General features: G+C 39.7%; 2 protein-coding genes across 2 annotated transcripts; both read right to left on the reverse strand.

The window, feature by feature from the left end:
* Nucleotides 1-1,521: 1,521 nt before the first annotated feature.
* On the reverse strand, nucleotides 1,522-5,804 carry LOC109636837 (growth arrest-specific 8). Its single transcript, XM_020098797.2, has 11 exons — nucleotides 5,706-5,804; nucleotides 5,416-5,511; nucleotides 4,664-4,861; nucleotides 3,978-4,178; nucleotides 3,806-3,860; nucleotides 3,317-3,519; nucleotides 2,883-3,038; nucleotides 2,659-2,739; nucleotides 2,311-2,520; nucleotides 2,121-2,186; nucleotides 1,522-2,035 (listed from the first exon to the last, which is right to left on the reverse strand). The coding sequence occupies exons 1-11, from the start codon at nucleotides 5,706-5,708 to the stop codon at nucleotides 1,889-1,891; spliced, it is 1,416 nt and encodes a 471-aa protein (XP_019954356.2). The 5' UTR covers nucleotides 5,709-5,804; the 3' UTR covers nucleotides 1,522-1,888.
* Nucleotides 5,805-6,690: 886 nt separating this feature from the next.
* On the reverse strand, nucleotides 6,691-10,614 carry LOC109636836 (transcription factor E2F4-like). Its single transcript, XM_020098795.2, has 10 exons — nucleotides 10,474-10,614; nucleotides 10,190-10,356; nucleotides 9,350-9,459; nucleotides 9,085-9,240; nucleotides 8,729-8,772; nucleotides 8,133-8,197; nucleotides 7,755-8,028; nucleotides 7,149-7,196; nucleotides 6,991-7,035; nucleotides 6,691-6,897 (listed from the first exon to the last, which is right to left on the reverse strand). Exons 2-10 carry the CDS (start codon nucleotides 10,331-10,333, stop codon nucleotides 6,776-6,778), a joined length of 1,008 nt encoding a protein of 335 aa, XP_019954354.2. The 5' UTR covers nucleotides 10,334-10,356; nucleotides 10,474-10,614; the 3' UTR covers nucleotides 6,691-6,775.
* Between the last annotated feature and the right edge of the window lie 844 nt (nucleotides 10,615-11,458).

Raw genomic sequence — 11,458 nt, forward strand, 5'->3', positions numbered from 1 at the left:
TCACTGGCATCAAGACCAGATTTTCTTTCACTTGCTGTTTTAAATTTGATGAATTCATTTCACCTAATTGACATTTATATGTGCCTCAGCTCTGGAAGCAGCCGTGACTGGAGGTATCATGTTCTCAGCTTGTCTGTCCACCCGTCTCATGAACACCTCAGGGTACTTCCTTCATATATGGCGTAAGCATTAACTTTGACTCAAAGATTAACTGATTCGATTTCGGTGAGTTGAGGACAATTAAGGTCAATCATCTCTCATTAAAAGAAATGTTTTCGGCCATAACTCAATAATTAAGGTGCTAACTAAACATTTCAGACAAATGAATAGATGTTATGAGATCATGACCATATTTCCTGCCTTTTGACTGGTTGGTTACTATTTTTATATCCCTTTTTTTGTATCACATAAAGTTGAGACAGAGCTTTGACACTCTTGGTGTCCAGAGCAGAATGATAAAGGACTTTAACTGTTAAACAAACTGCCCACTGAAGGTTTTACACAACATGCATCATGTCCTTGAAACTATAAACCAGACTGTATATGGATAAACATGAGCCTCCCAAAAAGTGAAGCCAAAGCATCTTGAGCACCACCTGGTGGCTTGCTGCAGTATAGGTCAAATCCAGCTACCTCTATGTTATTGGACTGGACATGACTAAACAAAACATACATATTTCTGAAACATGGTTTCTGTCATTTAAGGTTGCTCTTATTACATTATTTGTTATTTGATGATATATAAACAGGTGATTGACAGCTGAGACCGTGGCTTGCTCCCCCGATCACTACCATGCAAGACTATGGGAGACGGTAGATTTTGTATCTGGAATATTTTTGTTTACCTGTCACTAAAAATGACCTAAATAAAACTAAATCATTGCATCAGTGAAAGGGTTCCTCCTGTCATATCTTAAAATAGATTACCATTAGTGACTTATAGTTAATTAAGCAGCATAGCACTTTGTCTTTAATTGTTATTTATCTTTTCTTTATTCAACAAAATTAATTAGGCAAATACATCACAAATGTTTAAAGAGAAAGTCCCATTCTGCTTTACAGAGAAAAAAACTGGAAAAAACCTTAAAGAGACTGAAGTGAATTTAGCATGTACATGTTTAGTTGAAAAAAGCTCTCAATGCTTTTACACTGATTTAAGTTTAAATCGGTGTGAAAGACTTGACTTTAAACAATAGAAACAAAATGGCATCATGCAGCAATAATAAAGTACTGTTACTAGATACTAGACTCCAAGGCTCAGTAGTAAGCAGAGCTCCCTGGCTTGAGTTAGTGTAAAGTTGGGGTCAGGTTTATCATAAGACAAAACTTCACTTGCCGCCAGGATCTACTCTCAATCAATCAATATACTGCCAATCAACCTAACAATCTGATCAAGTCTTGGAGACTGCCTGGGCACCCGGAGGTGGTACACGCAGACACTTGGAGAACATGCAGACTTGCTGTGAGGTATCAAGCTCAGTGCACCACAGTTTGGCTCCTTTCAACTTCTTCTTTGTACAAAACTTCATCCCTCTCCATGCATCACTGGATTAATGAGCAGCCCTACCTGGCATTCGTCCAGGTCTCTAGGTGCTCAGAACGCCCATAAATCTAATTCTCATTATGAAGTGACTGTTATTTAACATTCCTGGTTAGAAAGTGAAAGAGGTGAGTTAAAAGTAGATGTCCTGATCACATTTTCATGATTCTAACCCTGTTTCGAGTTTTTTATTTTTTAATGAAATAGCAACGTGTTGCTTATTAAAGCTACAATAACCTTTTTTTGAAAAAAATTAATATGTTTTTTCAAATTGAGCAGCTTTACTTTGAGAAAACAGTCCCTGCATCAAAGCTTTGCTGATGGTGTTTTTATCTAAAATGTGTTTAATCACTTCTGGGCAAAGCGAAGATCTAAGACCCGTCCTTGACTTTCTCCAGCACGACTGCTCTCAAAGGGCTCAGCATGAAGCTCCTCCACTGGGACATCAAGAGCCCTTTGCTTGGCCTTGTAGTAAAGCAGCAAATCCTCACGAGCCTGCCAGGACCAAAAGTATGAATTTCAGTAGAAAAACTGTTAAATATCATAATTGTTTAAACAAATGTGTAAATGAATCACTAACCTTGGAAATCTGATCTTTTTTAAACTGTAAGATCTTGATGGTATTATTGTTGGAATCAAGGTTTTCCTACAAGTGAAAAATAGATTATATAAAAATTCCTTTCATGTGCAAACAGCACAAAAAAATTTAATCAACAACAAAGAATAAAAGTGATTGCAGGGGAGTAAGGTAGATGTACATAAACAGTTACCTCAATGTTGTTGATGAGCTCACACAGGGCTGTGTGGTCCATGTTAGAGGCAGAGAGCACAGACTGGAGCTGAGCGTTTGTCTTCTCCAGACTGTCTGTGAGAGCTTTCAGATTCCTCTCCAGCTGCATGTTCTTCAGATCTGCTTTATGCTGCACCCTCTGAATAGACTGAGAGTGCGTCTTGCACAGCTCGTCCCTCTCAAGCTGAAGCTGTGCGACATGCACATACACACACGACACGCAGACGCAAAAACGCTCACTTAAACATCTGGCTAACATCCAAAGTGCAGACAAATTAAGCAAACATTTGAGCAGCATGACACCGTGCAGCTCAATCTTAACTTTTACCTTGTCGAATTTCTCTTTCAGCGTCTTTTGATCCTGTTTCAGATCATTCATCTTCTTTTCTATGATCTTTTCTTTGGTGTCCTGTCATAAATAGTACAGTGCTTAAAATGTACAGTATGCTACACGTCAGTGACTAAAGCACATGCTCAGCAAATAAGCAGGTAGCAACAAATATAAGTATACAAGTCAGAATTGTAATCTCAGTTTAAAAAAGGAAATAGAACCTTTTCCATTCTCCCGTGTTTCATTTTTTTCTCCATTTCAACGATTTCCTCTTTAGCTTTCGAAAGATGCTCAGCAAGACGTTTGTTATCACGCAAAACAAGGATCAGGTCCTTTTCCTCCTGCTGCTGTTTCGTCTTCATTTCTTTCATTTGTATCTAAAAAAAGTAAAATAAAAGATGAGGAAAAACATAACTGGATCAAAAATGTGCTGCGACAATTAAGAGAAATCCAAAACATAAAATAACAGTTGTTAAATTGATCAGTCAAGATGAGCCTCTGGTCATTTTTACCATTTTTCACTCCTTTTATAGACAAAAGAATTAATAATCAACCGAATCATTAATAATGAAAAGAATCGTCAGTTGCAGGACCAAACGAAACATCAGACATTTCTTTGTTTTGATTCTGAGAGTCTGAGTGTGTGAACTTGTACCTTGAGTGAATGATTCTCCTCCAGAACCTGTTGTAAGTCTTGAACCAGCTCACTAGCTTCACTGAGAGCTTTGTTGTGGTCTGATATGAGACCATCGACGTGGCTGTTCCACTGATCTTCTCTCTCACTGATCTCATTTTTCCTCATGTTGTCCAGCTCTTGCAGCAGAAGCGTCATCTTTTCCTCATACACAGCTTCAGTTTCTATTCAAAAAGTGACACAAGATGATGGCTCCCATTTAGTTCTTGGCAGCGCACACACAAACAACCTGCTCAATTTTGGCGTGGATCCAGACAAAGGGGTGGATTCTTGGAGTTTTTTTCCCCTTTCTTTGATATGAATAATTCATGGATCTTGATGATAAAAACAGACATATTTAGGGGACTGATATTGACGAGTGTGTGCAATATAGTGCAGCTTGATTGAATATAGGGCGACTATTAGGCCTTGGCGGAGGTATGCTCTCTGCTGAGTATGACTCTAGTTTACCTGTGAGCTGCTTCTCCAATATGTCCCTCAATTTACTCATCTCTTCGGCGTGTTTCTGATGAGACAACAACCACACAGGTATTTGAAGGAAATACATTGAGGCAAAAGTAAAAAGCTGAATCCACTCATGTTGAAGTTTAGAAACCATGTAGACTTGGTGTGTATTACAAACCAGCTCAAGCTCCTTGACGAGGTTGTCAACGTTAATCTCCTCCATCTCGACCTTCATGGCCTTAATTCTCTTATGAAGCTCAGTCTCTAATTTATTTTGCTCTTTGTGCTGCATCTCAGTCGAGACTAAACCATTTGCTCTCAACTCAGAGATCGTGTTCTGGTGTTCACAAAGGAGGTGCTTCATCTTCTGGTTAAACACCTAGTGGGGAGAACAAAACATTTGAATATAAAATGTATATTTTTTTTACCTGTCACTTGTTGCTGCTATCAGGCTGTGCTGTCACAAACCTGTTGGATCCCACGCAATACCATTCTGTAGCTCTGTTTCAACGGGGCTTTTCAGCTTGCTTTAAATCCTCCTCTCACACAAGCAAAGATCAAATATTCAGCGGCTTTGATTTTACATTTCCCCAGTGAGGAGCTCATGAAAGGATCAGTATATCTCCATAATCCTTTCTTTTAATGAAAATAACAAAAGATTTGTCTCTTTGCAATGGATGATAATATGTTATTGTCTGTAAAGCTTTAAAACGGAAAGAGTTGGAGAGAGCGTTGTTTCATTCTCATTTTGCATGTGATCCTTGAACTGATCTGACAGCAGAAAAAAAAGCCCCAAAAGGCTTCTTGTGTGTTAAGGATATTGAACCTTTCAGTATTTTTACAGTATTTCAAACACTCCGTCACCTTGATCTCTACTTGGTGGCGCCTCTCATCTTCTTCAGTGTCCTTTTCTAGGTGTTTCATTTCAGCCGTCACTTCCTGTAGCTCTCTCTGTGTGTTCCCCGAGAAGGTTTGAATCGTGTCCCTCTCCAGCTGAAAGTAGTTTCGCTCCTCCCTCTCTCGATCCAGCTCCTCTCGAAGGCGCACAATGTGTTCTTCCATCTGAAATACACAGAAATATATTTTATATCACAGTATATCTGATCCAGACAATTTCTAGTCACTTGTAATTACTATAACAACCCATGTCAAACCAATATGAGTTTGAATTCTTCACAGAGATCTATGATCACCTGTTGCTCTCCTGCAGAGAAACACGCAGCACAGGTTTTTGTGTCTTTCAGGGACTTACATCCTCTATTGTGTTAGTGCAACGTCTTAAAGGGATAGTTCACCCAAAAAGGAAAATTCACTCATTATCTACACACCACTAGGCCTATGGAGAGGTGAGTGAAGTGTTTGAGTTCACAAAAAACGTGTTAAGTCCAATGTGACCCCTCTTCAACATGCCTCCATACTGCTGGTGTGGTGAAACGATGTCATTTACACTGTGTTAAAGACTAAATGTCCTCTGATGACGCCCTTTAGAGTCGAATATGAATGTCGGGGCTTGCGGACACTGTCACAGGGGTCACATTGTGGGGATCCCCTCTGACAGAACAGGTCACATGGAGCAGGACACTTCCGGCTCCTGGTGTGAGAGGTGTCACTCTGACCTGCTCCTTGGACAGCTCCTCCTTGGTGAGTCCATCTATCAGAGTGGGTGTCCTGGTCTTTGCAGGCTTTTTACTCGAGTCTTTGTTTTTCGGAGGCTGGACAGAAGTTAACACAAGACAGGAAACAAGGTTAAACCCTCATCCTCTCTATAGTAACACAGGTATTCAGTCTAACACTGCTGCTAAGACGCTAGTCCAACACAACACCCGAGCGTTAGCCGCTAGGTAGCTAACCACAGTGTTGTTGTGGGCTGTTGTTATAAGGCTGTAATGAATGACTTTGATCTCACCATGGTATCCTACAGCACAGATCACTTCTGTCTCGAGCCTGGAAACTGTGTACCGCCAATGTGTCGCCATGGAAACACTTGTTGGGGTCTGTTGTCATAGCAACATGGATCGGAGTTGCGAAGTAACTATGCATTTACCCGAGTACTGTAAATACAACTAGAGAGATAGAAATGTAGATAGATACAGATAGATAGATAGAAATACAGAAATATAGATAGATAGAAAGAAAAAAATGTAGATAGGTAGATAGAAAGAAATGTAGATAGATACAGATAGATAGATAGAAAGACAGAAATGTAGATATATAGATGGAAAGAAATGTAGATAGGTAGATGGATAGATAGATAGAAATGTAGATAGGTAGATAGATGGAAAGAAAGAAATGTAACCAGATAGATAAAAAGAAATGTAGATAGAAATACATGTAGATAGATAGAAAGAAATGGAGATGGAGAAAGTAGTTGAATTGTCACCAGGCTCCACAATTATGATCAGTATAATAATCATTCATAAGGATGGTCTTTATAATAATATGTGTGTATATTTATGTAGAATACTCTTCTGTACTATATTTTTCAGTAAGATTTTATATCCAAGAACGTGGGTTAAGAAATTATCAATAAAGTGTTTATTATATATCTAGCTCCTCCTGTGGGCAACAGTAAGTGGAGATTTGGTGAAAAAACAATAATGAATCAGTGTTTTAAGAATACAATATGTCTTGATTGGAGGAGTTGTAATTGCTGACAGTGTTAAATTTAAGAAAAAGGTGTATTTTTGAGTATACCAAACAAATGGCAACCACAAGTAAACATAGGTTTACTGCTAAATTAGATTTAATCACACTCATAAGTCCATCACTTTGGTCCAGACAGAAATATCTACTGGATGGAGGATGTTGACACTGTCCTCAGGCATTCAGTTCCCATAGTTCTCTTGCGCCACCATGAGGTGTATATAAATATGCATAAATTAGACACCATATTCAAAATCATTTGTTTATTATTTGTAAAATCAAGTAACTATTTAAAAACAGACTGCTCTTTTCGACTTTAACTTTGAAGTCTTATTACAACAGTTTATGGTCAAACATTGAGTAGAGGTCAAATAGGTTTTCACTTCCATCCAGATTATACAGGTTTTCACGCTCAGCTGGTGGCGGGGGTGGTGCTCGGAAGAGTGAAGAAATAACTGAGGAGCGGAGATATACACATGATTAATGGGAAAACTCTTTAACTACTGATAGGAGATCGACACGACAGACTGAAAAAAAAGTGGACTTACCTTCAGAGGTCACAAGCTTTGTGATTATTTGAGTATTCATTATTTCTACAAACAAATGAGGGAGGAGACAGTTAATCATAAACTTATATTCAGTCAAATGGATTTAAAATGTAGTGAACATCAATAAGTCAGCTTCACTTCAACAACAAGAGCTTTACCTTTGGATGGGTCTAGTAGGTCCCTCAGTTCCTTTGATAGATTTCGCACTGGAAACAAGATTTTTAAAAATGTATGTGATCGTCACTGCAGTCACTTTATACTGTGCAATTACCTGATTCCAGTCACAGTCTAAAACTATAAGGGCACTCACCAAGGCTAATGCCCTATGTGCCATGTTAAAGAAAGTGAAGGCATTTTTTTTAGACTGCTGATTTATTGGGATCAGCTCTAAAATGTTATTGTTTCTTCACCCCTCAATAAAATGATTGAAGTCAGTTCAGCAGTTCTTTTACAATCCTGCTCAACAACAAAAAAAAGAATGCTGAAGAAAGCATAACCCCCTTGAGGCAATGATAAATGTAACCTCCATTCTTCCACTCTTTCTTCTTTTTCCAAAGAAAACAGAGTAAATGTGAAAGAATATGTGATATCACTTTGTTGATCCTGCCTCTGAAGTTCAAAGCTAAGATTTTTTTCTCTCCGACAGAGACTTTGGATCCATACGGCACAGGGTCGAGTCCAAGCTCAAATCAAGTGTTAGATTTCTCTTTCAGTGGCCTATCAACAGAAACACTGACAGAAGCTGCAGAAGCTAAAATACTCACATAAAGGTGAACGCATTCTGTTGAGCTCAGTGTTAATAAGCGGAGATGCATGATGATGCTGCATGTCCTCTATGGCCGCCTGTCTTGATTTTGCACTGCTTTCTGTCACATGTGAGGACATTGCTAATTTGGCATTCCGTAAAATTTCTTCTGGCGGCGGGACCGGCAGTACAACAGGAGCAGAGCCGGCAGATAGTTTGTTAAGGAGTACGACATCTATGGGTCCACTGATGCTTTTCATATGGATCTGGTACTTTGCTGGACTGTTCTGGGTCTGAAAGAAGATGTACGCACACACCAAGTCATCCCACCTGAGGTAAAGGCAGCAAGAAAACAAAGACAGTAGGCTACAGTGGGTTCCAGTGATGCAGGACTTACAGCTTTGGGTATGGGAATGTCTAACTGTGTGCCAGGCGGTGCTCGTACGGCCAGGAGTGTGTGACCTGATGAGACATGACACACTGAAAAGTCAAAAATTATTTTGGTCTTCATATATTTCGAGTCCAGTGAAAAACAAGAGACTGTCAGCTGTCGTGGTGGTGCAAGCACTGTAGAGATTTATACATAAATGTTTGTGTAACTGTGTGAAGGCTGATTCTATGCTGCAGTGCGGTCTTTCATGGCTGGCATAAACCCAGTGAAAAAATCATTACAAATAAGAGTATAACTTGGATTTCATCATACACTGACTTTATGGAAAGTATCTAAATGCCTGTGGGGTTTTTTTAACATTGTTTTTTATTATTCTTCCATCTTTGTTTTACAACAGAAAACCCCATCAAGGCAACTCAACAGCAGCAACAGAGATGGCTTTTATGTTCTGCAAAAAGAAAGTGTGTGTTTTTCACTGCACTGACTCAAAGGTTTCCTCTCTAGAGTGAAACTGTTTCCATTTTGACTATATCAATATTATGCCGCTGACGCAAACATGTACACAAGAGATACAATTGAGAAAGTGAGTGATGATACGTTACCACTGAAGCAGTTGCAGATATCTTCGTGATTCACATAAATCAGAGTTGGTCAGAATTAAGGTTCAATATGAAAACACCGTGATAGTTCGCAGAGCTAGTTGCTGTGTGACAGAGTACCATATTTTGATAGAAGACCGTTACCATAATAATGAATAGATTTGCTAAATGATGCATTTTGTGCCTTAGATAAACCACTTGCATTAAATCTGATCACAAGATTGTTCAACATCTTATTTACACTTACAAATACTTTCATTTCTCCAAACTTTGTTAGATATTTTGTAGATAGAGGTAGATTAATTACATGAAATAACAAAATCAATGCATTCTAGCTTAAAGAGGCATGAAAAGGATATTTGCTGCAGTCTTCTGTCATGTTTCTAATGCTCTGTTCGACCCACAGTCTCTGCAGATCCAACATAAACTCCATCTGCTCCAGGTCCCTCACCTCCAACTTTAACTGTGTCAGTCTGTGGTTTAACTGGAGATCATTCTGTTCTGGCATCGTACCGCTGATTCAAAGAATGCATGTGTATTTTTTTTGTGAAATGCATTTGGCTCAACATTCTTGACACATTGCATAACCAAATCCATGCACACAAGGCAGGGTTAAAAACTTACATCCACTTTACAATGCGCTTGGACATCCTCCTAATGAGTCCGATGCCCTCCAACACATTTATGATGTCATATATTCGCCTTTTCTGTCCGATAGCCATGAGCCTGATAGCCTGAAAGAGCAAAAAGACCCTCATTCACCACAGTTTCTTCAGCCTCATCCTATAAGAGTTTTTAACTCTAATTCATTGGTTTCATGTGTGCAGTCTCAGTCAAGATAAAGAGCCCTTCTTATGGGGCCAATATTGTAGCAATATTATTTGTCTGTGTGTGTGTGATCAGATTTGTAAATGTGTGTAAAAGAACGACCAAATTTGTGGTGAGATTTGCACACATGTGTAGACAAATCTGCAAAAAACGTGCATAGATCTGTGAATGTGTTGATAAATCATGTTGCTACAATATTGGCGCCGTACTTACTGTCATCTAATCTGACATTAAACGTCCTCAGCTGCAGTGAAAGCACAAATACACACATAGGTTTAGACAACTGTCCTTGTTAGCCCTTTGCATTCACTGTGGAAAGCCTAACAAAAAAACATATCCCTAAACTTAACCATGACTAATTCATACCTAACTCTGAACTTATCCTGAACACTATTCACATCCTATCTCCAACCTTAACCAGGAGCTCACATATTTTGCCTCATTAGGACCAATAGGACTGGGTTTTGGATAAAAATTAACACACACACACTAGCTTTCTTACACACTCTCTCTCTCACATACACACCCTCTTACACTCTGTCTCTCTCAGTCACTCACATACACACCCTCTCTGTCTATCTCAATCTCTCTCTCTCACACACACGCACACACACACACACACACACGTACACGTACATCTCTGAGGTCCAGCAGTCCTCCCTCAGATTGTTGCATTAACTCCACAAACTTGGTGGTGAGCACATGGAGGCTCTTCACTCGACCGGGGCATCCAGAGGCCTGGTCGGACATGGCGGCGGCGGCCTCCTCATCAGGTTCCATGATCCTTCTCTGCGGGACACAAACTAAACAAACACAGTCGCTCTCTGTTGTTTGAATCAGCTGCGTCGCACCCGCCTCACACAACCGTAAGTTCAGAAGCTCAACCCTGTCAGTGTTTCCTGTGTGAGCTGTCTTTCTACCTCTCTCTGCTCTGCCAGGTGTGTGACCCGCTGGGCTCGTTCCCTGCGGCGTGCAGCTGCGTCTTTGCTAGCACGACGGACCGACGAGCCACCAACACGTCTGCCTCAAAGACCCTCTCCTGCACAGTCTTCTTCTATGAAGTGCTCACTACAAACCCTAGCATCACGGCTACCTGGAGGATTTCATTGCCGCTAACCAACGACGAAGAACCACTTCCCGCTTGATTGTTAAACATGAAAGTGGACGATCTTCCCTCGGTTTTTAACTCTGTAAAATTCTTTACTGCATCCAGGAGCAATACAGAAATGACCCCCCTTGACTCGATTTGTAGTTTGGAGCTCCATTTTTTAGTTCACCAATTCAGGATTTGAACGCCAACCAACCTCACGACGTCACATCCGGTGCTAGCAGACTATGTCGATATTCCTTTTTGAAATAACACTTTACATCGCTGATTTCTTTATTCAGCTTCACTGACTCTTTTAACTTAAGCTAAAAACATTATGTGTGTTATTTCCAATTTAAGAGAACTCGAACACACACACACAGTGTGAATAAACCTCACAGGGAATAAAAAGCATCACTGTGCCCTATTTGTCTCTATTTTCACCACTGTGCCAAATATATATATATATATATATGTATATAAAATGAATAAAAACTGGATATACCTGCATGTCTTTGTGGTTTGTTTTAATTTGTAAATCTTAATGATGGCTAAGTTCCATGTGGCTGCTTGAGGATCTTCTGAGATATGTTCACACTATCTTACACACAGTTTGCATGAGATGTGTTGATAATCACTGGAATTCATTCTCCCCTCTATATGTGCAATATTTCCTGAGTCAGGAGCTGCCACACAACCCCAAAGCACCATGCTTAACAGCTGAGAGCCTGGCAAGCTTTTCTTTCAATCAAATGTTTGCTGGGTGGTTTTGTTGCCAAAAACTTTAATTTTGTGATTCCAACACACAAAAACTACTA

This window comes from Paralichthys olivaceus, chromosome 1 (assembly GCF_024713975.1).
Source record: "Paralichthys olivaceus isolate ysfri-2021 chromosome 1, ASM2471397v2, whole genome shotgun sequence".
NCBI lineage: Eukaryota > Metazoa > Chordata > Actinopteri > Pleuronectiformes > Paralichthyidae > Paralichthys > Paralichthys olivaceus.

Excerpts from the sequence above, each read along its gene's own strand:
- LOC109636837 (XM_020098797.2), bottom strand. Across the intron at positions 4,179-4,663 it reads GCCACCAAGTAGAGATCAAG|GTGTTTAACCAGAAGATGAA; the intron begins GTGACGGAGTGT and ends TCTCCCCACTAG. Across the intron at positions 3,861-3,977 it reads TCGTCAAGGAGCTTGAGCTG|AAACACGCCGAAGAGATGAG; the intron begins GTTTGTAATACA and ends TTGTCTCATCAG.
- LOC109636836 (XM_020098795.2), bottom strand. The coding sequence starts at position 10,333 with ATGGAACCTGATGAGGAGGCCGCCGCCGCCATGTCCGACCAGGCCTCT. Across the intron at positions 7,197-7,754 it reads CAGAATGCGTTCACCTTTAT|TGCGAAATCTATCAAAGGAA; the intron begins GTGAGTATTTTA and ends TCTTGTTTCCAG. Across the intron at positions 7,036-7,148 it reads CCTACTAGACCCATCCAAAG|AAATAATGAATACTCAAATA; the intron begins GTAAAGCTCTTG and ends ATTTGTTTGTAG.